Source organism: Monodon monoceros, unplaced genomic scaffold (genome assembly GCF_005190385.1).
Source record: "Monodon monoceros isolate NGI ecotype Baffin Bay Population unplaced genomic scaffold, NGI_Narwhal_1 Super_Scaffold_21, whole genome shotgun sequence".
NCBI lineage: Eukaryota > Metazoa > Chordata > Mammalia > Artiodactyla > Monodontidae > Monodon > Monodon monoceros.
In genome coordinates, this window is record NW_021703778.1 from 136,427,859 (window position 1) to 136,453,085 (window position 25,227).

At 42.7% G+C, this 25,227-nt stretch overlaps 1 protein-coding gene across 1 annotated transcript in view; it reads left to right on the forward strand.

The window, feature by feature from the left end:
• The window catches only part of RHOJ (ras homolog family member J), an 80,635-nt gene that overhangs the window by 54,337 nt on the left and 1,071 nt on the right, over window positions 1-25,227 (forward strand). The window contains exons 2-4 of the mRNA XM_029239198.1: window positions 6,452-6,510; window positions 16,062-16,226; window positions 18,134-18,229. Of these exons, the coding sequence (XP_029095031.1) occupies window positions 6,452-6,510; window positions 16,062-16,226; window positions 18,134-18,229 (320 nt within the window). The remainder of the gene's footprint in view (window positions 1-6,451; window positions 6,511-16,061; window positions 16,227-18,133; window positions 18,230-25,227) is intronic.

The following is a 25,227-nucleotide window of genomic DNA, read 5'->3' on the forward strand; positions in this document are numbered from 1 at the left end:
TGGGGGTTGCATGAGGACAGTTACACAGATGGTAAAGAGGAGTCTGTGAGTATCCAGAGATACTTAGCAGGTAGAATTGGCAGGATGTAGAGACCAAATGAATGTTGGGGAAGGAAGGGTGAGGCCAAGCAAGACTCTAAAATCCCAGGATGTGAATGTCATGGAATCGTGGCTCTGTCTTTGGTTTGGCCTCATCCCCAGCCAGTTCCAAAGGTCCTGGAACTGCACAATCTCCTCCCCCTTCCTCTTGCCTTTCACCCCCCTTCCTTTTCCTCCTCCCTCTCCTCCCTCATCAAACAAGTACTGACAAGGGTAGACCTTTCCTGAACACCGCCCCCATACCCAACTTCATTCCAGCAAGCTCTGTTCCCAAAAGTACTGTTAAGAAGCCATTTGCTCACTGATGTCACCTTGTATTTGTGTTAGCTTTCTTGTACATAATTTTTATATTCATGATCTTCTTTTCTCCTCAAACTTCCAGTAAGAACTGAGAACATAGGGAAGCTGTAACTTGCTCAGTATCCCAGAGTTTGTTCACAGTGAGTTCAGGCCTCCAGCCAGTCCTTCTGCCTTAAAATCTGGGGTGGTTACACTACAGACTAAACAAACAACTACAAACTAAATCCCCTGTTGCAATAGCCATACCTAAAGGAGAAAAGAAACATGACCAGGGATGGAGATGCATGGCAGAGGTATGTTCCCCTGTTCAAAAGGAACTCTTGTTACTGTAGGACGAATATACACACCTAACGAAAGAAAACCCTCAGCTCAGTGTCCTAATGGATTCTCAGGGAGACTGTTTGGTTTTCCCCTCAGTCTTTATTCTGTGGAAACAGGACCTCACACCAGTACCTCAAATAAGAGACTTGCCTGAACAACTTTTATTTCACACACACACAGGCTGATGCTTAGGAAACAAGAGGCATTCTCTGCAAAGAAAGGAAACGAGCTGGCTGAGGGGGGCCAGCGTAGATGGATGAGGTTTCCAAGCCGCCTTAACAGGAACACGTTAAGTTGGAAGGATGAAACCCCACCAGGAAGGAATTCACCACCATTCATATTTATGAAAGTGTATTATCTATTTCTAGTTTCATTCTGTTTTCTAGCTTATTTTAATTTGAGGGAAATGTCATCCCAGATGCCTCTGAGTTGCTTCCTTATAAAATGAACATGCACATTTGTGAGGCTTAACCCACGTCACAACACGCACAAGCAGCTCCTAAGAGCGGACCCTGGTGCTAGATGAGTCACAGTCCCAGATGGGATCTTCTAGAAAGGAGGAGGAGCCGGGGATGAGAGTCAGTTCAGAGAGGGAAAAGGTCAGCGAACACTGCTGAAGATACTCAGCAAGCATGACGAGGGTCAGAATTGAGATTTTTCATTTAAACTCTCCTTTTTTTGCAGCACCCCAGACATAGACAAACTGTAGTGGTGATTACCCCTGACTCTGGAACAGCTAATAAAGAGTTTTTATACCCCTTTAGGGTAAAGACAATGTGTTTATCTTCCAGGTGAGGGAGAAACCTACTGACCTACCCAACATCTCACCAAATGAGTAGATAGCTAAGTATGGACTTGAATTCGGACGTGAAGAAAAATTATCTGGAACTTGGATATAAGGCCGGGAACATGCAACTGTCCATGCTAAGGCAGTGTTCAACACCCTTCCCCCGAGGCTTAGTAATCTAGGGTAACTTGCCTTTGTCTGATTCTGCTATTAACTGAAAGCTTAGATTCTCTGAAGTTACATGTTAACTTGTAAATCTTGTTGGGTCAAGATGCAAATAATTCCTGTTTAGTAGAAAGGAGAACACCAAAGCTTATCTTTTCCATAGGACAACAACCAGTTTTCCATTGAACTTAGCCATCTTATTCTAACATTTTGCTTTTGAAGTACCTATAAATGTCCAGTTCTTCAAAATGCTCTTTGAACAAGATTTATCATCTTACTGATTCTCTCATTAATGAGTTAATAAATCTTTGACATAACATCATTCTATATTTGCATGGGGCCATGTTTTTAACTTAACTAAAATTGTACTTCTTGCTATGTCTATAAATCTAGTGTTTCTTCCTCCAAAATAGTGCCTAGGATGGTACTAAAGGTACTATTAGTACCTTTAGTACCATCCTAGTACATTTAGGATGAGACATAGTCAGGTATGCCTCATCCTACCTGCCAAATACAGTACATTTGACATGAGTGATGCAGACAGCTGGCTATGTGCTGGGAACGGAGGGGCACTGGGCATTTCCGCCATGCCAGTTCTCAGGATTCATCAGATATTCATCACATCGGCTCCAAAAGATTGCTCTTGGCGGATGAGATGACCAACTAGGCAGGGGGCTGTGAACCAGGTTCCTAGTGCTGCTAATGGGCTGGACTTACGGTCTGAGCTGGCTTACAGGGAATGACCAACACTTCCTCATCCAGGTTTGCAAACGACATGCAGTTTCATGAGGTGACTGAAATGCTGAGGGGGGTGGGGCGGGGGCAGGCTCACGTCCTGCCGGGACACTTTCTCTCTGGGTGAAAGCAACTGACTCTCAGGAGAGCAAACCCACGACTTCTACTTCATTAGCACCTCACTCCAACTCATAAAATTAACCATCCAATCTGCACCAAGAACAAACACAAGGAAGCCAAGAGCTAAATGGATTTGGAGAGGAAGGCCTTCGGTTTACATACTTAACAAGCCACTGACAACTTTTCACGCTTTATTGAGAGAACCATCTGAGCCATTAGCAGGTCATTTGACCCACTCTCTTTAAAACCTCTCTAAGCTCAAAACAAAACACTCTAACAGCTTGGAGAATAGTAGGTGATCTGGGATTTTAGCCTGACCACTGTCTGCGGGGCAGGTTTGCTGGCTGCAGGTACTTCCCAGCAGTTAGCGTCTTGCCAGGATGCTTCAAGCTGAAGCTCTGCACATTTCGAAGGACCTCCTTCTGCCTGAGTTGCCCCTGGGGCTTCATTTCTGTTCTGTGGATTCAGCAACTACTACGTATGCCAAGAACTGTGTTGTGTACTGTGTGGGGTATGGGGTATGGAGATTGTGTCCTCAAGGGCCTACTTGTCCATTCAGAGACACAAGACATTGATCTAAATAGCTACCATTTAGCGTAGAAAGTGACTGGTAATTCACAAATATTATAACTTTGTTGTGCCGTTTCACATGCACTGGGTATACAGGGGAGAGCAAGACAGACTGTCCCTGGTCTTAGAAGAGGTCCAATAAGCATTTGTTGAAGGAGGGGAAATAACAACTTCTCAGCACCTACTGTGGGCCAGGCTGTGTGCCAGGCATTTTCTCATTTAACGTTCTCCTCACAAGTATTCTCTTTGATGGGTGATGTTCCCCCCATTTTTAACAAGTAGGGAAAGTGGGGCTCAGAGGTGTTAGGTGACTTTCCCAAGGTCATTCATACAGTGAATAGCAAAGATGGGATTCAAACACAGAACCATCTGACTTAAAATATCCCGCTCTCTCAACGTCTCTACATTTCCTATGATCATTTTTAGAGCATACCTTCCTTCTATGCTGACCTAATTCATTTCCAAACTGAGAAGCCTCAAAGAGCCCAGGTTGGCAAGCGATAAGGCATCCATTGCTAGCCCAAGATAAGGACTCACAAAGTCATTTGCATATTCCACAATATGTGAGTGATGCTTGGATCTGTCTCTGGCTGTCTGTCCCTTGATGTTCTCAGTCATCAACTGTGTGATCCATTTATCTTCCTTCTGATAAAATGGGAGAATCAAAGGGCAGAGAAGAGAGAATAAAAGAGATTTCCAGAGATGGGGGCATGAGGGCACTGCCCTGTTCCCTCAGGATTCCTCCAGCAGGGCTGGTCCAACAGAGTAGGCAGCAAAGCTGAAAGCTGACCTGGCTTCCACCCCAAAAACCTCATCCTCCCTCCTCTCACCATTTTGCCTTAACGCAAGTAAATTATTTTAGTTCCTTCTCTTTCGCTTTCTTTGGGAACAAGAATAATTCAGGACTTTCATAGTTTAACAAAGCCTTCAGAATAAAGGCTGTATTAGTGAGTCGGGTTGGGCCTAAGCCTACATGCCCCATCTCCCCCAGTGCACCCTGGGTAATTCTTGGCCATCCTCGGGACGCAGCTCGGACATGTCCTCCAGAAAGCCTTCTCTGACCACACTCCAGCAGGGCGCGTGTGCACGTGCAGTGGTGCCCCTTCTGCATGCTCCCCCACCCATCCGCACTGCCACCAGCAAAGTGCTCACTGCACTGCCTTGTACCCTCCTCTCCACGCTCCGTGACAGGACGAGCTGTATCTGGCCTTTACGCTCCCAACACTGAGGGCAGTCCCAGAACCCAAGAAACTCTTGAGGAAGGGAAGGACAGAGGTAAGGGAAGGCTGGGCTCAGACTCTCAGCCCGACGGCCACCTTTCCCGGGCTGGCACTCGCCTCAGGCCTGGAACAATTCTCTGCAGTCAGAGCTGCCAAGGGAGAAGAGGGCGAGGCCTGAGGAAAAGCAGGCTGGAAGGAATGTTTGTTCTCTGAGAAAACTCAAACAAGAGCTTCAGGGCTCCAGTGACAAAGGTCAGAGCCATCGCTTTGGAAATTCTGCAGTGCCCAGTGGGGCCGTGAGGGTGAGTCAGCTTCTAGTACTCGCTCCACAGATGGCCCTGGGCCTCTAAGTCGGGAGACCATCCAAGGGGGTCTCCGGAACCGCTGCCCCTAACCTGTAAGTACTGGGCTGACTAGAGGCAGGAAATTCCATGTTGTAATGGCTGGCTTTCTTCCCCTCATTCCTGATCCATGTCTAGGTGGTGAATTAGCCATTTAAGAAACAATTTAGGCAGACTTCAGGAACATCTGACTGGGCTCCAAGTGTGCAGGAAGAGGAAATTATAACAGGACGAAGAGATCGGGGCTGCGCCATCTCACCTTCATTTCCATTGCTAGCCTGGCTTATGAAAGGAAGGAAAAATGTTTAGACGCCCCTCTTCGGTGTTGTCACTAGCGTTGGATGGAGCCGGGTTCACCCCTTAAAAACACACATGTAAAAGCTCATCTGTGCAGCTGCTGCCATGTTATCAAGCTGAATACATGTTGATCTGAGTAGATTAGAAAACTTGTTCCCAGTGTCTGGGAAGGCAGTGCTTTTAAACAAGTGCTTTTCAAAGAAAGAGCCATTAAGAAGCACTTGCATACATGTAGGCCCTGAACCTGAAAACAAATAAAAGTCAGATCAGTACCAAAGCCCCGAGCTGCAGACTAGAGAATTTGGCTGGCATATTTTAGAGATATGGTTATAAAAGGTTGCTATTCCATTTATCTTTCGTTTCCTGCACAGCTAATGGTAGGGGAAATCAAAAATCATTTTTATGTTGGACTTGCACATTTGTATTGAAATATGGTTGACTCACAATAACGTGTTAGTTTTAGGGGAACAGTATAGTGATTCAGTTATTTTTTCTGATTATATTTCATTATAGGTTATTATAAGATAGTGAATGTGAATCCCTGCATTTGTACATTTTTTAATCAACTAGGAAAAATCACATTCTCCTTCATATTTTACTTTCTTTTTCCAAAAAGAGATTAAATTTCTGTGGAAATTTAAATCTGCTCTTTCCATTCACCAGGAGAATCATATTACTCTTGCCTTCGATTTGTTCAATCTCAGTTTAGTTTCAAGTTGAGACTTTATTTCATTTCCAGCCATGTAAAGAGCAGCTGGTATCCCTCTATTACCTCCCACTTTTGGACATCGTTGCTTGGTAAGGCAATAAGCCTGCTGAGTAAATCAAACTCTCTACTTTGCACTCTATATATGCCCTTCAGTTATGTGAGATGAAACCCATATACCACACCTCCTTCTGCAACTAAGGTTCAAACTGTAATGAATCAGTTGAGCTAAAGCACAGAGATATTTAATAAAAACACTTTTTGAAATAAATGTTAAGCCCTTCGCATTTCATTATTAGCTTTGCCTTATAGACTATAACATAGGCAGGTGGGTTAATATCCTTTGTTTTCAGGGTCTTTGAACATTTTGATGACAAATAAAAGCCGAGAGATTTCTAACAGAAAGGTTGTTTACACGAGTCTATATCCCGAAAGGCGGCTCAAACCAAATGAAAGAAGAAAATAAACTAACCAAGAAAGAGTCCAGCATCCTTTCCCTTCAGGAGCTTGATATTACAGGGCCTAATCAGGATCAATGAACAGCCGGCCTAGTGGCACCAACAGTATTCACCTCGGTTGAGACATTTGGACTTGGCTCAGCCCATCTGCTCTCACTGCAGCCCAAGGTTGCCTTTCATTTGGCAAGCATGCTGTCAGCTTGGTTTCAAATATACACGGGTGAGGCATATGCTTGTCCTTGCTGCCCAAGGAGATGCTGGCATAGAGAAACGTGAAGACTCCTGATTGAAGCTTGCATTTACAGACTCTCCTCTTTTCTCTTCTCCCCTAGTTACTGTGACAGTGGGAGGCAAGCAACACTTGCTCGGACTGTATGACACCGCAGGACAGGTACATTTTTCTTACCTTGATTCATTAAGAGTTTTTTTTGGGGGGGGGCGGGGCAGGAAGAATGATCCATTTGGCTAGGCATATGGGGACTCACGGTACAGATATTACCTCCTCTGATCACTTGGGGCAAATTTATTGTCTACCTAAATGACAACCAAAATATTTTGAATATCTTAAAAATATTTTTAATTACAGAAAACTAGATCATTGTAGGATTCAAGGTGTTGACAGGCAAATAACCATTCATTTATTGATTGACGACTATCACTAACCAAAACACCATATTTGGCCAAGAGTTCCAATTTCTTCCTACCCATACCAATTCCAGATCCAGGATTACTGAGTCAATTTCATAAATTTTAGTTTCACCCATTATTTTTTTTCATGTTATATTCTTTGCCTGCTCTTTATTTGAATTGCCTAACAAGCTGTGGAAAGGTACAAAAAGAGATAGGAGATGGGGATCAAGGAGTAGGAAGAAGATGGATTAAGCGTTAGAAGGAAGAAAATCCAGGATCCTGGATGCTTTCCCAAAGTGAGGGTCAACCCCTGAATAACTGGGGTTAACTCTAAATTCTCCAAGATTCCTGAAATATGCTCATTCTGTCAGAAATATTTCTTCAAGTTGGAGAACCTGACCAGACAATAATGTAAGGCAATGGACCGGAACCCTCAGTTAGCACATGCTCTGCTTGGCTGAAAATGCCGCTTTATCTTTTTTTCCTTGCATCCCACACTCCACTACAAAAAAGTTTCTAATGTTACAAGTTCATGGGCTAGAGGGGAAGTGGTTAAGCAACTGATGGTTATGGCCCAATTTCTTTGACAGAGCTTTTGGTACCATACATCCTGGGTCATTTATTTAGGTCAAAATCAGCAGGTTGTTCAGTCTGTCCAAATTCGTACATCTTAAGTCCTTTGGAGCGAACATTAGACCATGCTTATTCCCACTGTGAGTTTCCTGGTAATTGTTCTTTGTAGTTATGCATTTGTCTAGATTTCTTTCACAATTATCTGGAGATATGTCTTTTTGCTCAATTTGATACCTCTATACTAAAAAATAAAAAATCATAATAAATAAAATTCTCTTTAGGATTTCTGTGTGCATTTGCAAGAACCGCTGTATCAATGTCTGTGGAACATCAAAGTCAGATGTTGGGCAGGCACAGGCAGTGGAGAACTTGGAAAATCTAGCACCAGACTCAAGGCTCTTAAAAGCCTCCAGTTTCCCCTCGCTGGCTGATGGGTGTTTTAGCTCTCAGGAACTACTCTCAGGAACTGGAGAATAGAGGAGACCTCTCACATCAATACCGAGACACACGACTAGAAAAGGATGCCCACAGATGCCCAGATTGGAAAGGTGATTTGGCTCCTTTGAGCTAAGGTACAGGGCTTCAGTGCAGCTCATGCTTGACTGCCCCTCCACCAGAAATCGTTCCAGCAATAGAGGGAGACTGCTCTTCGGGCTGGAGTTGCCTACCCTCATTCAATCACACAGTCATTGGGGTGTCCCCATCCATCAGGGACTCACAGCCTGAAAAAAGAGCTTACACCCTTTTCCTCCATAATCATATTTTATTAATATAATCCAGTTTGAAAAATTCAATACAGCAAGGATTATTGCCTGATTCTGAAATCTCTTTCTGTTTCCCTTGCCTTCTAAAAATGCTCTCTGTGCCCCTTGTGCCCACGCAGTTCTCCCCAGTTCTACAGCAATCCACCACAATTGTTTGCTTCTGTGCGTTAATTGCCCCCAGAACAGCCTCCCTGGCCTCTATTTAATTTTGAATCCAATAAAACTGCATAAAAGCAGTTTATTCTTTCCCACTGCTCTGTCCTTAGAAAAATTTAATAATACTAGTATAGGAGTTGAGACTCTAAGGCAGAGGAAAAAATATCTTTAAACTCCAAATTGACCCAAACCTCTGACACAGAAGAAAGTGATGAGCACCGATAGAATATAACAACAAATGGGTTATAGATATTTCTTCAATTTAACTTTCACTTTAATGCTTTCCACCAGCTACTCTGAAAGCCCAGAGGTGGACAAGGTTCATGGGGGAGGGTAAAGCATGGGGAAAAGAAATCAGAACACATCTTAAAGCTCCTTATAGGACTAAAATTCTATGATTAGGACCTTTAAAAATGACCTCAAGAATGCCTAAAAGAACCGGAATAATTAAGCAAAACAATTTGAGGCTAGACCTAAGGGAGACCTCTCAGCAGTAAAGGACTGTTGGGTATTGGAATGCATTCCACTGAAGGATGATGCGTATGAATAATTCATTTTGTGGAACAGTGGTTCTCAAGCTTGAGCGGGGATCAGAATCACCTGTAGGGCTTGTTAAAATCCAGTCACTGGGCCCCACCTGCAGTGTTGCTGATTCTACACGTCTGGGATGGTGCCTAACTATTAATACTTACATTTCTGACAGGTTTCCCAGTGATGCTGTTGCTGGTCTGTATACCATACTTTGAGAACCACGGTTCTAGAACCTTACCACTCAGAGTCTGGTCCACCAACCAGCAGCATTGCCAGGGACCTTATTAGAAATGCAGAATCTAGGCTCTGTCCCCAGCCTACTGAATCTGAAAATGCATTTGAAGAAGATCTCCAGGTGATTCGTATGCACATTAAAGTTTAAGAATCATGACCCTCAGAGTCTTTGGTGGTTGAAACATTGTTCCTAATGTTAGGAGGATGTGGTGGAAAATAACCATTACCCAAGTTGATTCCCATGGTTCTACAACTCTACCAATAAGTCTTAGTGACAAATTTAATTTAGAAGCATTGTCCCAACATTTCCATTGCCAGCCTCAAGGAGGATAATCTAGCCTCCTCAGTTATATTCGAACAAATGTTGCTGAGGTCACATGGCTAAGGAAGATCTATACTAATTCAAAATTACTCATCTGGTCAGAATTACTAACAAGGAAGAGCAGCAACCTCAAAACCAATTGATTAATCCCTGAGCCACAAAAAAAGAAATAAGTCTCTGAATCTGGCTATAGGGTTCCATCTTGCTGTGAATAATTAGATTTTCTCGCATGAACAAATCAAGGAGCAGTGCCCCTCATCTTTGTCCTGAGCTAACTATGGCTCAGAGTTAACAAAAACAACTTCAAGAAGCACATGTGTTCGGAAAGATAAACTGATAGGAGCTCGTTATTTCTACCCTCAAAGCCAGCCCTGGACAAAATCACTCGACCTGGTTCCCTCCACTTCGCCACTCCTGGTCACCTCAGGCATCACTGCAGCCCCGCCAGCCTCGCCTGACACACGCTTGCAGCACTGCACGAACCAGCCAAGCATCTGCTGAAGGCAGGTTATAATGAAGTTCACGTGCAAACACGGCACCTGGCAGCTGCTATTAAGCATTAGCTCTCTCCCCAAGCCCCTGAAACAAACTGATACTTGGACTTTGAGTGGAGTCTTTTGAAGACAAAGAGCCTTCAGAACTCTGCTTCATCTGTTGGGTAGAATTCCAAACAGTCGGTTAGGCAATGAAGTGAGGGGTTTTTGTACAGGGTGACTCGGCCTGTTACCCACTCAGCTCACAATGGGGAGGCAATAAGGCCTGGTCTGTAAACCAGATCTATTTAGGTCCTGCCAACCCAGCCTGTGTGACTCTTGCCCCTCCTAAGTGCATTACGGAGAGTCTCTCTGAAAGGGATTTCTAGAGCTCAGATCTTTGGCTTGACTACAGAGAGTCTGAGAGCCGACTTTTAAATGATGTGATTGCAGGCCAGTTTCTTTAGAGTGTGTCACGAGGGAGAGCAGGAAGCTGGGGTGGGGATACTGCCGCAAGCCTGGGTACTGGCCAGCTAAGGAATGCCAGAGTGGGAGAGGGGCGTTTCCCAGGTCACGGCGTTGAACCAGGCATCCTCCCACCCCTCAGCCGACCACCTAGACTGGAACCAGTCCCGGTACTAAGACACCTTGTCTCTTTCTCTCGTGGGCCCTGGCCTCCAGGAGCAACGTGGGTAAAACCCTGCTGTGATTGTGGCCTCTCAGGCCAAACTCCACGATGGACGTATCTCAAAAGCAACATTTGCAAAAGTGGCAGTTAGCAGCAGTACCAGGGAGGAATGAGAATCTCCTGGTGTCAGGAGCCTGGCTTCTCAGCAGGATAAACCCCTGAGTTCTCTGCACACAAGCACTGCTGGATCAGGGGCCGTCTGCTGGCGGCCAAGCACAGAATGGTGTCTGTCACTGAGGAACCACAGCAGCCCAGCTGTCACTGGTGACCATGAAAATTGGGAAGCAGGAAGGCCATCAGCTGTACCCCTCACTCAGCCAGGGCTGCACACCACACGTCTTCACCTGTCCTGGATTCTGAAACCCTTCTCCTCCCCTTCTCCCTGCCCCCTGCCCCCGCAAGGGCTGAAGAGAGAGACATAAGGACCAGGCAGGGAGGCCAAGTACACCTGGGGTTCACTAATGGCAACCTGGAAGGACAGGAGCCTTCCTCTTTGCTATCGGCTGACCCAGTAGGCCATCTGGATTTGAACCCAGAGAATATGTCTCCCTAGCCCATGTTCTTAAACACTCTGCCACACTCCTGCCCTACGTGTGCCGTGTCCACATTTTCCAAACCAAGCCTGACAGATGTGAGTGTACTTATGGGAGAATATGAAAGTGAGAATGTGTTGAAAATCTGGGGTAAATACCGTTAAACCAACAGGGCTTGGAAGCAGAATTCCATTTCCAATTTAACATAGGTATGGGGGTGAGGGGGGGGAGGGGATGCTCAGTGCAACGCTCCTAGCCTCTCAAAGTGTGGTCCCCGGACCAGCAGTATCAGCACCACCTGGAAACCTGTTACAAACGCAAATTCTCAGACTTCATCCCAGGCCCGCTGCTGAATAAGAATCTGCATTTGAACAAGATCCCTAGGTGATTCAAATATGCATAAAGTTTGAGAAGGGCTGGTCTAATGGTTTCACTTGCTCACCACTGTGCCATCATGATGCGGCTGTTCCAGGCATATTTCGAGCCCAAGGTGTTCAGCCCATCTGAGGCTGAGGCGGTCCCTGAACTTTTGTTTGATAATCACCCATAGTTACCCCAGAACACCAGATTGCCTTAAGACAAAACACTCTCCTGCCTTTGGAGTGAAGTTGGGTGGAAAGCACTCAAAAGCCTACTTTGGGCTTCCCTGGTGGCGCAGTGGTTGAGAGTCCACCTGCCGATGCAAGAGACACGGGTTTGTGCCCCGGTCCGGGAATATCCCACATGCCGCGGAGCGGCTGGGCCTGTGAGCCATGGCCGCTGGGCCTGCAGGTCCGGAGCCTGTGCTCCGCAACGGGAGAGGCCACGACAGTGAGAGGCCTGCGTACCGCAAAAAAAAAAAAAGCGTACCTTGCCCAAATCCCACCCTTCCCTCCACCCCCATACCCTGCCCAGCCTGTTTGTCCACTTTAGCCCTTGAAGCCCCCTTTGAGTCACTCTTATGGTCTTCCATTCTCAGTTTCAACATTGGAACGGGCCTCAAATACAAAATAAACCACCGACCCAATCCTCAGAGCCCCTTTATATCATCTCAACATGTGCGCATCCAACCAAGACCCAAAATGTGCCCCATTGCAAAAAAAAAAAAAATCACCCGAGTTATCAGCTGGTACAAATTCAAGTCCCCCAAACTCCCAGCAGCCAGGCCTCAGTCTGAGGGGACACTTACTTTTATTAATCCTGAACCCACTGCCGTGTGTCATAGCTGCAGCCAGTGGCAAACAGGGGCTGAAACGAGCCCAACCAGCCTAGGTGTGAGCCTTCTTCAGAGGTACGTTTGCTCTGTAGTCCTGATTAAATCATTCAGTGTCTAGACTTGAGCTATGACAGTCACCTGGAGGGCTTGTTAGGACACAGGTGGAGCAACCCCTCCCCCAGAGCCTCAGCTTCAGGAAGGCTGGGTGGCACCGGGGAATGTGCACCCCTAACAAGCTCGCAGGTGATGCCCATGCTGCGAGTCGGGACCCTACTTTGGGAGCCACTGCACTAACTTAACTCTAAGACCTCTTCCAGCCTTGAAATTGTATTTTCCCAATTCAGTCAAATAACTATTCTACATTATTCTATTATCAGAGAGCTTACTAAAAGCAAGAGAAACTTCACCTGTCTCATTTTCACATAAATCGAATTGTTTCCCATATTTTCATTTTTTCCCCCCACTAGCTTTTCCCCAATTCTTTTCACCTTATATAGTTCATATAGCATCCTGACTGCTGTATGCTAGACATTCAGTAGGCAATTAATAAATCTTTTTAAATGGAATTATACAGCAGGACTAAGGTTTCCACAGAAGAGAGATCCAGAATACAGAGCAGGATAAACCCCAATGAAGGACACAGTCAGAAGTCACTCAGCTGGACCTACCAGGAGGGTAAATTATCGAAAAACCAAACTCTTTTCACCTTCCCACCTACAGTTAATCCAGCAACCAGGGGTCTGCCTAACTTTTCCATAATGTGAGCAGAATTCCTTTGAGAGCTTCTAGGTAAAGAATCAAGTAAACATGATCCTTTCAGACTACCAGTTATTTGCTTATCTAGTTGTGACCCAACTTACCTAGTTCTGACATTTCTCTCATTTGTGCTTTTTTAAGCGTTGAGGTTTTAAATATACAGTGTCTGCTGCCATCTGGTGGTAATTTCTGGTAGATGCAGGCCTAGAGATATGCCTCTCTATAGCTCTGTAGAAATAGATACTATGCCCACCCCATGGTCTCTAACATTTCTTTTCCTAGATCCTTGGGTAAAGTATGAACCCATATTAAGATTCCTGGATAAATGAGTTTTCAAGAAAATGCTTAACCTGTCCCTTAAAATTCCGGGCTGAAGCAAATCGTGTGGTCACAATTAAGAGCTAGAGCTGGATTCAGGCTAAATACCCCCATCCTGGTGCTTAATAGCTCTGTAACATTGGTCCAGTGCTGAATTTCTCTAAACCTTAACTTCCTCTTCTATGAAACTCAGATGTTGACAGTACCATCTTTTCAGTGCTAGTGTGAGGATTCAACTAGATAATGCATGTAAGAGCTTGAAAGAGTGCCTGGCCCTTAGTAATAAGCCCCTGATACATCCTCTGTTGACATTGAAGATGATGTAAATCAGTTGTTCTCAACTCCATGCCAACCTCAGACCAATGAAATCAGAATACCCAGATACCCAAGCCCACTCTCCAGAGATTCTGATTTCACTGGTCCCAGAGTAGGGAAGGTAGAGGCAGGTAGTTGGTTAGCAGGGCATTAGGATGTTTTTAAAGCTCCCCGGATGATTCTAATGAAAACTACTGCAGTAAATGATAGACAGAAAAACCATGTGTTCATCTGCAGGTCACTGCAGACCGGGTGTCATCAAAATCGGTCAACAGCATTTATGGAATATTTGCTATGTACAGAGTACAAGTGGGGCATGAGAAAAAAACAACACGGCTCCTACTCCATTTATGACAATGCAGATGAGAGGATGAAGTGGCAGGGAGCAGGTGGTATCATGAACAGCTGTAGATTATGGGCTGGGAAGGAGAGCTCTTGGCTTGTGGGCTTCACAGCTACTGTGAGAGAGAAAGTCCCAGAGAGAAAGGAGAGAGGCAGAGAGACTGTGGGACAGATTTGGCTTTCAGGGCTAGCTGTGGAAAGAGGAAGAGTCACTGACAAGAAACAAGCTGTCCCCTCCCACACTCCCACCCCCACCACGCAGGCTCACACACACACACACACACACACACACACACACATAGCCATGGGCACAACTTGGCTGAGATGCAATCGTAGGCCTGGCCCAATCAGTTTTTAAGCAATGTACTCAACCACAATGACTGACTGTTTTGTGTGTTCTTTTAGTTCACTTTTTAGGATTTTAGGATTTTTCAGCATCCTTGCCAGCTTGCATTGAAATTGCTTAGATTTTGTTAGTATTAAAAGCAGTAATAGTGCCAGCCATGCATACTGAGTCCCTGTGTGCTGGGCACCTTGAGTAAATGATAGATAAATGCACGGCTACCAGCCAGAGATGACCACCTTTGATATTCCAAGGGGATTCCTCGCCTTGGAAGGGGCATACGTGTACGTGGCTGTGTGCACCCCCTTTTTATAGACATTATTAGGGTCAACAGATAGTGAGGTCAATATTTTTAAATATCCATGACCTACTAAGTTGAAAAAGACAAGTGTCACAACAATATGAGCTATATAATCGATTTCTTTTTTAAATAAACATGTGTATGTTATATACGTAAATAAATATTAAAAGTTCAGAAGGATACTGTTACATAGCTGCTTCCTCTGGGAAGAGAGGAAAAACTCTTAGAGATCAAGTGCAGGATGGGAACAAAGTTTTACTTCTACCCTATGTACTTCTGTAATGTTTGAATTTTTGCAAAGAGCATATATAAATTTTGTAACTTTTTTAAGTGTTAGGAAGAGTACTAAGGACAGACCCTAATAAATGAATTGATATGTTGCCCATGTCTATGTACACATGTATAAGTGTGAACATATAGATTTGATTGCACCTATGTATGTATAATGTGTGCCTGTATGTAGTGTGTATATGTATATAAATTACACATAGCGTGTATGAACATTTTGTCATATTGTGGTATGTGAGAACATGTGTGTATACATAGTATATACATGTAAAGTATACACACACATAAAGTTACTTTGGGCTTATGTGTTACCAAATTCTATGAAAATAGATTAAACCTTCTAATGAAATAGCAGATTTTACCTTGGAACCTCCTAAAACATTTTACATACAATAAAAGGTACTTGCTGACATTTTCCCAAAGTTGAGATGATCCAATGTTTTTCTTTGTCTCTGTCACCTCCCACTAAAACAGCATATACATAAACATCTTATGCAAACAGGAGCTCTTCAACTAGAGCATATTCTGGTCTGAAAAGTCTTTGGGGAAAAGTCATTAATCTGGCATTTTATTTATTAGGCCACAGTATGGCTTTTAGGTAGATTTAGAAACAAATCCCCAAATTCTTAGCTCTAAACCCTCAGACAATATATTTATTCAAATATCATGGTGTATGATTTGGCAACAACTCTGCTTTGCATTCGAGTTAGCTTATTCTAAATTAAATTTCAATGCAATTTTTTCAATTATATAAGGAGAGAATTTCTGTGCCTTGGCCAATGGCCCACTAATTTAAATCCATATTCAATACAACACAATTCCCAAGGGACAGAATTGCAGTAATTCTTACTGAGTTATACACATTAAATGGATGAACTTCACGGTATGTAAATTACCTCACTAAAGCTATTTTTAAAACTTTTTTTAGGTTTTGTTTTTTTTTTTTTAGTTCATCTTAAACGGAGGCAATTCATAATCCTTATACAGAACAAACTGGTGTTTTCCGGATTGATGGCTCCTTTACTTCTTGTAATATAGGGAACCACCAGATTCCAGGGTCAGGGAAGGAATGGGGTCGAAGGGCACGGCGGTGGAATCTTTCCCGAGGCACTCCCTGGAACCACGTGGCCACACCTCACCCCGGCTGTACAAAAGCACAAACTCTTTGCTCTTCCCGCAGGAGGATTACAACCAGCTGAGGCCGCTCTCCTACCCCAACACGGATGTGTTTTTGATCTGCTTCTCCGTCGTAAATCCTGCCTCTTATCACAACGTCCAGGAGGAGTGGGTCCCGGAGCTGAAGGACTGCATGCCTCACGTGCCTTACGTCCTCATAGGGACCCAGGTTCGAAGGCGGGCATGGCAGGGAGGGTCGGTAGGTGGAGGGTTTGTGAAAAAGAAAAGAACCTTTCGCAACTCCTGAACATCCTATTCTATCAAACACTATAGAAGAGTGTCTCAGATACATTAATCCTATGAACATCCTTTATTAAGAACTGAATGATTATTTAGCCCATGGTTGAAAAGACAGTAAAGCTATTTAATATGAAAAAGGAAGCTTTGTTAAGGCCTTTAAAAATTAATCTCTCCGCTTTTTTCTTTTAAATAACAAAGTAATTTTTTAAATAGACAACCTTCTCCAGTCCTGAGCCAGAGGAATGAGGTGCAGATGTCAATTACACTTATTATCTAATATTTTTTATATCTAAAATCCATTATTGCTTGAAAGTCACAAAATAGGTGTGAATGTCAAAATGACCGCAGCAATCAGAACTGGCTCATTATGACAAAAACTCTTCAGGAACAGCCCTTGAAAAGGAAGACAGAAATTCATTGCTCTCTATTCCCTTTAAGCCCCCGATCTCTCAGATCTTAAAAAAACATTAGAACAGATATATACCAGATAAAGCTGTGATTGTAAAAGCCTTTAAAGTGTTTTGAAAGCTAATAAAGTTCCATAGTTTGAATCTCCAGCAGTTGCACAAATGCATTAAAGATTGTTCCAGCTTTTTATAGTTTTAAATAGATTTTGTTCTTTGCTATGTTAAAACCCAAATTACTATCCCAAAGACATATGGAAATGTAATGATAGCAAAGAGCTTTATTATCTGTTTCATATGCTGCTGCTTTCTATTTCTCATTTTACATTGTGCTTCACAAAGAGAAATTTTTAAAAAAGTAAAAGAAAGGAAAACATTTCCTAGAGAGTGTATGGACAGATAATTAATACATCCATAAATCAGAATACAATTAATGCTTCTGCTCTGAAAGATAATTATTAGTTTGTTTAATTGAAATCTTTTGCCTTAACTCCAGATGATAGTGTTTGACCATTTGGTGGGAAGATATGTGATGGGACATGTAAACATCTTTGTATGATTTGAATCCTTTTTATAACTGGTGGGGCACTAAGTTGAAAAACTAAGGCCAAAAAAAAAAAATGCCCACACACACAAATTAGTAACGCTGAGAAATGTGCTTACGGGACCCTAATATATGAATATATTATTTTTCCTTTAAAACACAAGCCTTTATGTGCCCACATTTACACCCATGTATGTATGCATGGGTTCACACACACAGTGAGATTTTAAAGCAACTTAAATATTTAATTAAATTATCAACCCTAATCCAAACATAGATGCTATTTTCGAAGTAGTTCTGCCTTTGAAAAGATTAATGCTTATTCCTTGAGCAAGCCCTTTTTAGGACTTGCCTTCAGAGCCTGCAGCACATTTGTTAGAATATCCTCACAGGTGGCAAATCTTCATCCCTTTGAGGGTGAAGATTTGGTTTAGAAACTGTCCCCCCGCCAAAAAAAAAAAAAAATATATATATATATATATATATATTCAGAGCCAGAAAATAAACTATTAGATAATGAGTAGTATAACCAGGGATCAAATGAGGCATCACCATACAGTAGTAGGACCCATTGATTATTTTGTATATCCTATAAGTGGGACCTAGAAATAAACAGGAAATTTCAAAAACATTTGAAACAGCTACAGAATCATTCGAATCAGCTCCCAGGGTAATAGCTTTGAAGGGGAAACTATAAGGAAAGCCTGGTGTATACATTTACAAAGAACTCACTCTAATTTTTAGACATAATATGGCCATGTGTATGTGCTTCCTTAAAGAAAATTCATAGGTGTCAAGGGGAAAGACATCTCTATTATGTGACAGTTTTAAACATCTGGTGAGGCCTGAAAAAATAAGTAAGTGTATCACATGTGTGTTTTTTGCCAGATTGATCTCCGAGATGACCCTAAAACCTTGGCCCGTTTGCTGTATGTGAAAGAGAAACCTCTCACTTATGAGCATGGTGTGAAGCTTGCAAAAGCGGTACCGATTTGAATTTCATTTTAAATGGATGCTGAGAGAAGAGTTTGCGTATGCTTTGGAATGGAAGAACGATATCGGCTTTTGCTTTAAAATACAATGTGTTCAGAGTCATCTCTCTGCTTTATACTCTCCCCTCTATTCTAGTCAGGCTGGAAGGGACCATTTGGTTAGCATTCTTGTCAGCCAGCACTGTCTGTTTTTCATTAAGAAATTTGGTGAATTTAAACAGCTGAAGCACTTATCATCTGATTTAGCAACCTCTAAAATTATCCATTTGCCATATTAAGTATGAATAATGGGAATCGTTAGATACATATTTGTAAATTTCATTGCTTACTATCCGTGTGACTCATTTAAGTGACTTCATAAAAGGCATTTTGTGATTTTCCCGGGAGAGACTTCGATTTGCATCTGGCAGGGTTATATTTGTTCAGTATTTCTCACCCTATAATGAACAGCCACTTAGAGAGGCTGGATTATGTCACAAACAGCATCTTAAAAGAGTAACACAGACCAAAAGGTAACTAGTTGGAGAATCCAAGTGGCTATTCGACAGATAATAGCTACTTGCTCACAGCTGGAACAATTTCCACAGACCTTTCTTCATTCCTAAGAGCTTAACAGTGATTTTGTTGGGCAAATGATTCGGACCAAGTCTTTGTCTCCCATTTACCACCAAGATGTGTACAAAGGCAGACACTAAAATGCACATAAGAGGATGAGGTACCATATGCAAGAGGAGGTTTATAAATCATATTTCCATAACCTCCTCATTGATTTAGTCACAAACCCATCAAGCCCTGCCAGAGGTTTCAGAAATTTCTCTTTTACTTTCTAAAGTAACTAACCCTGCAAATGTATGCCCTGGGGCAGAGTTAGGGGTCCCTCTTTTAAATAGGTCAAGAATAACATTAACTACTGATTCTTTGTGAATAAAAATGCATGCATTTCTCTTATTAAAACTTTCTTATAGGCAACAAAATTAAGTGATACACTCGAATAGAAATGGGTTAAAGTTATGTTTTATGGATGCAATATATGAGAACATCTTACAAATATTTGATAAAGTTAACGCTTCCTACTTCTATGGATAGTAATGTCAGAACCAGCAGTGTGAGCCATCCATTGCGTTCTCACTAAGCACTTTACAAACTCTGTCTATTTCAGCCTCATGTTCACCCTCTTAGGCACATAGTCCTGGTCTCCTCTTACAGGTGAGGGAACAGAATCTTAGGGAGATGAACACGTTTGATTCATACAGCTGATAATAACACAGTAAAACAACTCTAAGCCAGCTCTGTGGACGTCAGCCCCATGCACCTGACCTTGTGTAAACTCTCCTCCAGCCATTTGTTTTTCCTCCTATAAGATGGGCATACATCTACACATTCTTCTACCTTTTCTTCACACATCCAGCTTCCATTCTCTCCCTAAGGTACATAAATATATAGCTCCATAAATGATTGTATGTGATTCCCAACTAGGCATTTTTCACAAAAAGGAGGTCCCGGAGGCCTCCTTTTTGCAGGAGCTTGTTTTCTGTGTCTCTTGCTTCTGGCCTCTCTCTCACCACCATCCTGTCGGTGTCCTAGATTGACCTCTCATTTGGGAAGTCGTTTCTTCCCTCTGAGAAGTTGTTCCACAGCCTCCCATCTCATTTCATATTTATTTTAGGAACAATGGCTGAGTTCGCCACTTCATTGCCTTTTGCCAGTTTCTCCTAGCAACTGCTCTCAGATACTGAGAGCATCATGTTTAGCTTACAAAATCCAATTTAGAAGAAAACCAAGCAAGAGTTTAACTTGTTTCATCACAATTCATGTAATTATAGAGATGCTTTAAGTTTCTCTGCTCCCTGACTTTCCTGTCAAGTAGTTTATAATAACCGCTAACATTTATGGTGTGTTTGCAGTGGGCTGGGTTTCATGCCAAGCGCTTTACATGCTTTGTCTTAATTAATCCTCACAGCAACCCCCTGAGGTGTATATATTATTACCTCCACTTTCCTAGAGGAAACTGAGGCTCAGAGAGGCTAAAGTCACACCGCTTGAAAGTGGCAGAGCCAGGATATGAAACTGTGCTTTAACCACCATGCTCTTCTGCTTCCCTCCTACAATCTGAAAAGAAACCCTTAGGTAGGGCCTTCTTTGTTTATAGACTGAAGCCCCGTATTTTTATGTGTATGTTCTCCCCATAGCTTAAAGGCTTTGCAAGTTCAGATTTTTTATATCTTTTTGTGCAGTACTTTTCAATTTCCAAAACATTTTTTATCTATCATCTCTTTTTGGTCTCAAAGGACATTTTATTTGTAAAGGACATTTTCATATTGTAATATTTCCAGTTCTTTACACTCCAAAGTGAACTACATTTACGTAAATGTTTTATATCAATTTATAGTAAATATTCATTGTTATCCCTTTACTTGTTTTATCCTCCCTCTTCTCTTCATTAGTGTATTTTTTAATCTTCAGCCTACTTTTCCCATGCTTTTCTCATTTGTGTATGTCCATACTGCCGCTGGACTTATTTGGCAATAACTGATACCTAATATGTGTCACTTTAGCTCTAAGATGATACTTTTGTGCATTCTCTTTCCCAATTCCATTGGATACAACCTAAACATGATTTTCTAAGCTCAGACTTCCTAAGGTATTTCTTGATAAAACACATGACCATCTTTCCTTTTTTTGGTCTTTGGCCTCTTTTGGGCCTCTCCTGCCATCTTCTTCACCCTGTGCCTTTTTAATTTATTTATTTATTTATTTGCGGTACGCGGTCCTCTCACTGTTGTGGCCTCTCCCGTTGCAGAGCACAGGCTCCGGATGCGCAGGCTCAGCGGCCATGGCTCATGGGCCCAGCCGCTCCGCGGCATGTGAGATCTTCCCGGACCGGGGCACGAACCCGTGTCCCCTGCATCGGCAGGCGGACTCTCAACCACTGCGCCACCAGGGAAGCCCACCCTGTGCCTTTTTTATTGCTGTTCCCACTCTTTGTCTTAGCACCTGTTTCCCCCTGGATTTTTAACTTGCACCAAAAAGCAGCAAAACTGCTGCAAAAATCCTGTCATCAATGCTCATGGAGTCTTTAGTACCCTCCCCCTGACCGCAAGAGTCACCACTACCTTCCTTGTTTTGTGTGCCGGCCATTTCCTCTTTCTCCCATGGTCATTAGAAATCAGTCACTTCACCGCTGGGGTCTGGGCTACAGAGGTGAGAGACAGATAGCCCCTGCCCTCAAGAGACCCACAGGCCAGAAGATGAGAGAGACAGACAAACAAAAGTACACCAACTGAACAAATACAACAGAAAGGTGTGCAAAGGGCTGAGGTAACAGAGAGGAGAGAGTGATGGACACATTCAGGGGAGGAGGGTTCAGAGACGATTTCTTGGAGTAGTTGAGAACTGAGCCAGGTTTACAGGATAGGAACAGGTTTGTCAAGTGGACAAAGTTAGGGGACTGGGGAGACGAAATTCCAGATAGGGAGACCAATACATGCAAGTGATGGGCCAAATTTCACCCACAAATATTTTGATCAACACACACAGGTATTTTTGATGTGATTTAGTGGTCAACATTGAACAATTTGGAAACTTTATGTAAATGTACACATTTCTAGCTTCTTTAAAAAAAAATCAGTACATCCAGCAGCACTATCCAGCATTTCCTCATCAACTGCAACTTTTCAACAGTCTTTTAAACAACGTGTATACCCTTCAGTAAGCCACAGTCCCCACCACTCCATAATAACCTACACTCAAGCAGTGCACTCACATTATCCACCCTTGGATTGGCGAATTCTGCCAGTTCTTGAAAAACACATCAGCAGCAAATGCACGCAGCCTGGAAACCCTTCTCCTCTTTCAGCAATTTTGTCATAATGTTGATTTGTTGAGATGGAAATTCTCTCACAAGCTATTCGGCTCCTTTTCCTTTGCCTGGCTCTCAAGTTGCCCTCTCGCTGCGTGTACGCTTCCTAGTTCTTAAATAAGAAATAAGGAACTTCTCTGCTACTAGCCATTCCTTAAGATACAAGCCCACTCTGTTCATTCTACTGACATGTCTTCTCTCCATTTACAGGAACTGCCTTACTTTTCCTTCTCTGCTTCTCTCACTACCGTCACTCAGCCCATAACAGCATCTCCATTTGTTCGTTAGTTTTGCTCTTTCAAACATATTTCTTTACACTTGCTAGAGAGAGCACAACAGAATGGTTAAGACTCTGGCTCAAGAGACAGACAAATTCAAATCTCTGCCATTTTCTTAGTTGTGAGGACTTAGAGAGTTTACCTAACCTCTCTGGACATCAGTTATCCGAGCTGCAAAGGAGAATGGTGACAGACTTACCTCCTGATTGAATGAGCCAATGTACCTGAGATCTAGCTCAGCAAGCTAGAGTTGTTGAAACTGTGTCCATTCAGACACGTCTGCAGCTGGGAAGACCTCTCCACCTTTACTCTTTCCAGTTATACCTTATCTTGTTCTAGAACGTGTCCCACCTCCGTGAGGACCATCTGGAAGAAATACTAGGTTTTCTTCCACTTGATTGGTCATTGTGAATTTGTTTGCCTGTTTTCTAATTTCTTCTTGTCGGACTCAAAATGTTCTCTACACCTCTGAAAAATTTCCCAGCATTTGAGACAATAAGTTTTAGCTATTATAAAGTTAGCAGGGAAGTGTTCTCTCAGTTTACATTTCTCAATCTCCAGTTTGTTCTTGAAAACATATCATTTTGGTAAAGCATGTCCCAGACTGCTAGCATGTGTATCTAAACAAAGATCTGTGAATCCTGAGCGCATACAGATGTGTTCTAAATATCTGACTGTGTAGACCACTTTGCTCCAAAAGGCAGATGAAGTTGCTGCTGTAAGAGAGGCTGTATTTCCTTGGGATGGCTTTCCATTTTGCATCTTTGAGGCCACACATTTTTTCTTCAGCAGTCCCTATAACATGGCTGTGCCTTTTCCATGAACCTGAATAAATTCTCCTCTCTGACCCTCAGAGCCCTTGCACCATGGTTAACAATACTCACCTCACAACTGGGTTCTGGTTCTCACACATATTTCCCAAATCACACCCAAAATCTGTTTGCTACTTTTCCTGGAACTATCAGTACAAAATAATGTTATATTAACCCAGTTACACAATAATGCCTTGCTCTGCTGTTTCATTATCTTCAGAAATGTCTGAATTGGGAAAGACAAGTTTGGACTCCTCCTGCACCATCAAAAGACAAACTCTGACACGCTGTCAGCAGCACTGTGGGGTGGAGGGAGAGGGCGGGGGAGGGGGAGGCCGAGGTGGGGTGGGGGAGTGAGGGGGTGGGGAGAGGGGACAGGAGGAGGAGAGAGTGTGCTCACCCATCTTGCAGGACCAGACAGTCCAGAACTCCACGTGTGAGCCCAGATCAGCCCAGCTCTCCTGTAATTTCCAGAATCAACTGAGGCTTGTGATCATTAGTGGGGAGGTATTCCAGATAGAACAGCCCCACAGTGCTTTCTGTGTATTTTTTCAAGATGACTGACAAGAGCCAGCACATTACAAGCACTCATTCAGTTGACACATTCACTAGATTTGTGTGCTTTTCACATGTGTTCGTATCGAATACTGAACACAATCCCAAAATGTAACAGATGACATTTCAGAACATTATTAGGAAAATTTTTTCTATCCTTTATCCCTCTCTTGCATTCAATTGTTTTTAATTATATAAAAAAGCCATATTCTAATCCAGACCATGGTCAAAACGAAACCATAAAATAAGTTATCAATATCTAACATCTTTTCTTTGAGTATTTTCCTTTGACTCATACAGTAACCATTAACCATACAGGAAAAAAGCAAGTGCCTAATATCTGGATGCCACCAGAAGAGTTTTACCTCATGCTTAGCTTTCTTATCTGTGGACTTTCAAACAAGTGGGCAACTTCATTTCATTAACTGTCAGCTTGACCAGCTTCTTGCAGTGTTGAGTGACGAGCGTCACAGTTTCCATCATGGAACTAGGAAAAGAACACACATCAAGTGACACAGATTCTAGGTCTAGATCATTTACTTTCTAGTTGGATGTCCTTAAACAATACATTTCACCTTCTGGGGCTGTTCCCACTCTATTCTAAGCTAAGTCACCAGTCCCTTTAATCCACACATTGCAAACTGGCTGGTTGCTGCCAAAGACATCCCACATCAGCATCTTGCTTGACCCATAGAGTGTTTTTCAATTGGTAAATATTAACTAAAATCCAAATGTCCAAGTCCTCTTGAAAAATACAGAGATGGCAATGATGAACCAACGTTCCTGCCTGGCAACAGTTGCCTAAGCCGAGTAGACTACCAGCTCTGGAGGGGGTGTTTACTTCACAGGCCACCACAGACTCTACCTCTCCCTGTTGTCTGGCACCAGCCCTGCTTTACTCAGTTACATAAGCTACTGGCCCTAATCGGCATGTGATTTTGTTACCCTGTTTTAGTCATTTATCTGTTGTTGGTTTCCAGGAGCTCACCGTCCAGCCATCCTCTTCTGAATACACTTTAATTTTTCAAAGTTATTCTTATAATATAAAGCATATAATAGAAGCATTTCTCCAGATATCCTTAATATTAAAAGGTCCACATCAAACTGTTAGCTCATATTGAGCTTGGGAGCAATTAAAACCCCGGGTCTCCCTCACATGAATTATCTCATGAAGTTGATCGCCAACTTCTGGTCTGCTCTACCCTGCAATTTTTTTAATGAGAATCTATGGCTCTGGCCTGAATTTTTATATTTCTCATAGGGATCTTGTGATTATCAAATACATCATAATATGAAATCATCAAAAGCTTTGAAACAAAGCCCTAAGCAAGCACAAAATATTTCCTCATTTAAATACACATAGACTGTATACTGATAAGGAGGGTGTCTGTGTCAGTAAATGCATTTTATGATTTTTATTTTTAGTGTTTTGGAGTTTAACTGCTTAAAAATATGCCTTTTAATGTATCTTAAAACTGAATAATAT